A 2,942-nucleotide genomic window follows, 5' to 3' on the forward strand; every position below is an offset into this window, starting at 1 on the left:
ACAAGGCGGGCAATGGCGACAAGTCGCGCTGAGCGTATGTCGCAGCCTGTTCAAGAAGGGGGGTATCAAAAGCACGGCGGGACGTGAAAGACGGTTTGTTCTCTCGTAAGGCTTCGAGGAAGAGCAGGAGATCCAGATGAAAGAGGAGGGGCACACCGTGTCCAAATCTCGTCTTTGCCAGGCTCGTCTCATCCGGGCTCGAGGATGCGGTCATCAAATTTTGGTGGGTTGTGAATCGTCCGTTTGGCGGGGTAGGGTAGGGGAGAAAGGCCCCGCCGCGACCCCCGGAGAGAACAAGTACTACGTGGTATACGTACGGTGCATGTAGCCTGTGCGCTACAAGGCTCTACATATCCTCAAGCTCACCCGCCCTATGAGGAACTCCCGCGTTTGGCGGCGGTTCAAATTACGGAGGAGAGGGTATGTCCTCGACTACAAAGGAGTTATGAGCAATAAGCTCACATGACCTGTGATCTGGATATTGGCGGTCAAGTCGCGGAGAATTGTCTGTTAGCACATGTCAAAACCCAAACACCCATTGCGTCTTGTTAGTGATGTTAACATTACGCTGCGAACAGCGCCATGCTGGCATTGGTATAAAAGAGACACGGTTCACCAGGGAATTTTTGAACCCAGCTTATGGAGTCTTTCGGTTGTAAGAATATGTGAGTCCATCGTTCGAATTTCACTTGCTCGTTTGAAACATGGGTAGCATGATGGCATGCCGTTGCTTGTCTTGGCGGGAGCAACAACGACGCCTGATGCATACTGGAGGTATCAACCAGTTAAATTAGCAAAGCGTTCCGAAAGAGACTGACCGCGACCGTATGATACCGTCACAATGTCACCAATGCCAACTGACCGAAAATGAACCAACAAGCGACGAATGCCCGACCTTTCGTAAATTCATAGAGAACATCACTAACATCAAACTCTCTCGTAGGCACAACTCAATGGGCATAGACAAAGCCGCCAAGGCATACAGACATGGACTCAAAAACACCAAGCCACAGAGAAGGGCCCAGGCCAGAGAGAAAGTCTCTGCAGAAGCCGTAGGTACCTACTTGACTCGGGCTTTTGCGTTCAAGAGGTGCCTTGGCTCCGTTGATACTGTTGGCTGCAGGCTAGTGACTCAACCGCCTTGTCCGGAAAGCCATGACTGCCTCAGGCCGTCACCCCCCCAGCGAGCGTGGGCTTAGCCTGGCGCGCCTTCGGGCTACGCTTCCCAGCACGGTACGGCCACGGCAGGCACGCTGGCCGGTCCCACTTTTCTTCTCTTCCCAGCACCAAGGTGTCCGACTACGCTACCTACACCTCCACACTCACCCGTGCACCACCCAATTCTTCCAGCCTCCACCATACCTGACATTTTGATATTCACGTCTTCATCCACCGCGATCCCTCGCTACCCTGGCATACACCAGCCACAACCCCTGAACCATCCTCCCGTACCCCCTCCTCGCCTCAAGCTGCCTGGAGGCTCTAATTCATGACTTGTAAGTGCCTTGCCCTTGCCCATTATCCTACCGGCCAGGCCTATTCCCCATTCTCGCCAGCCCGCCGAATCGACCTCGGCGCTGGCTGTACGCGACCGCATCATCGCGTCCAAATAACTTTCCGATACTTCGGCTCTACTGGAAATTGATGAGCCTGATGATTCTCGATGATCTGGATACGACCGTGGGCTTGCGAAACCCCTCACACGTGGCCCATCACGTCAATTGCTGCTTCGCTGTCTGTCAGCCTCGCCTTCATCGAAGACCCCCCAAAGAATGCGACGAGAAGGATAACTCCATCATTTCCGGATGTTCCTCAGTCCCAAGAGCGTCAATCCAGTCGCCGAGTCTCTGACGAAACGGCTTCTAGACTCTACCGGTCCTCGTCCTTGTCGGAGCTTCGCTAACGTCTTCTTCTGTTCAGCGGGCAGCCTCGACTTGTACCTCCACCATGTCTAGCCCTCTCCAGAACGGCTCCTCGGACGGGCATCGATCGCCTCGAATGTCCTCCGCCTCCCCCCGCGTCGCGAGCCCCCGCCGAAGCATCAGCGAGACCTCCGATCAGCAAGATGACGCGGCGGACGCCCCGTCGCCCTCGCCCGATGCCGAAGACTCGACCATGTACATGAATGGCGGTCATGACTTTGCCGAAAGTAGCCCTTCAGCCGATGAAAACAACGCGTCAGATGATGCCGACTTCGACATGGATGACGATGCTCCCAATGTACAGAGCGACGGCGCTGTCGACGCGTTGTCTAGCTCCAACGACTCCCAAAGGCCTACAAAACGAAAGGCTGGTGTCGAAGTTCAAGAAGACCTCTACATCAAGGCCAATCCAGAGCTGTATGGTCTGAGGAGAAGTGTACGATCCTTCCAATTGATGCTCGCCGCGATTAAGCCGTGATTAACATACCTTGCCAGACGCGACCAAGGGAGCAGCGCAAGATCGTAAGTCGCCAGCCTACTCATCCTTCGCATCGTCGCTAACATCAGACCAGGTCGATTCTGATGACTCGGAATCCGATGTGCCTGTCAATCGGAGAAATGTCAAACGGCGACGTGTGGAAACATCACAACGCTGTAAGCCTTCCCGTCTCGCCTAGCTTCTCCCACCCTCTCTTCCTTGCTAATCAGCCTGCCCGCCATCCAGCCTCGAAAGTCAACACCCCTATTCGACAGGCATCAGCCGACGATTCAGACTCGGACAACTATGGTGGCGCTCGAGCGAAAACTCTGCAAAAGAAAGCCCGCCGCCAGCGCGAGGCACAACCATCCTCACTGTTGGCCGAGAAGAGGTGGTCCAGTCGGCGCGCTGCCCAGACCGTGCAACAAGGCGGCTACGAAGAGAGCGACTTCGAAGACGAAGAGACGAGGCCGCACAGGACGCTCAGTACTACGCCCAGAGCGACACTCCGCATACATTGACAAAGTCTTGCGGCATCGTCT

The 2,942-nt window shown here is 55.2% G+C and overlaps 1 protein-coding gene across 1 annotated transcript in view; it reads left to right on the top strand.

Annotated features, from left to right (window-relative positions):
* Positions 1–1,947: 1,947 nt before the first annotated feature.
* Positions 1,948–2,942, top strand: part of VDBG_04442 (chromodomain helicase hrp3) — a gene marked incomplete at both ends in the record, with an annotated part of 5,050 nt that continues 4,055 nt past the window's right edge. The window contains 3 exons of the mRNA XM_003004790.1: positions 1,948–2,358; positions 2,418–2,444; positions 2,631–2,886. Coding sequence (XP_003004836.1) covers positions 1,948–2,358; positions 2,418–2,444; positions 2,631–2,886 — 694 coding nt within the window. The remainder of the gene's footprint in view (positions 2,359–2,417; positions 2,445–2,630; positions 2,887–2,942) is intronic.

Source organism: Verticillium alfalfae, genomic scaffold, assembly GCF_000150825.1.
Source record: "Verticillium alfalfae VaMs.102 supercont1.5 genomic scaffold, whole genome shotgun sequence".
In the NCBI taxonomy this organism is placed as follows: Eukaryota; Fungi; Ascomycota; class Sordariomycetes; order Glomerellales; family Plectosphaerellaceae; genus Verticillium; species Verticillium alfalfae.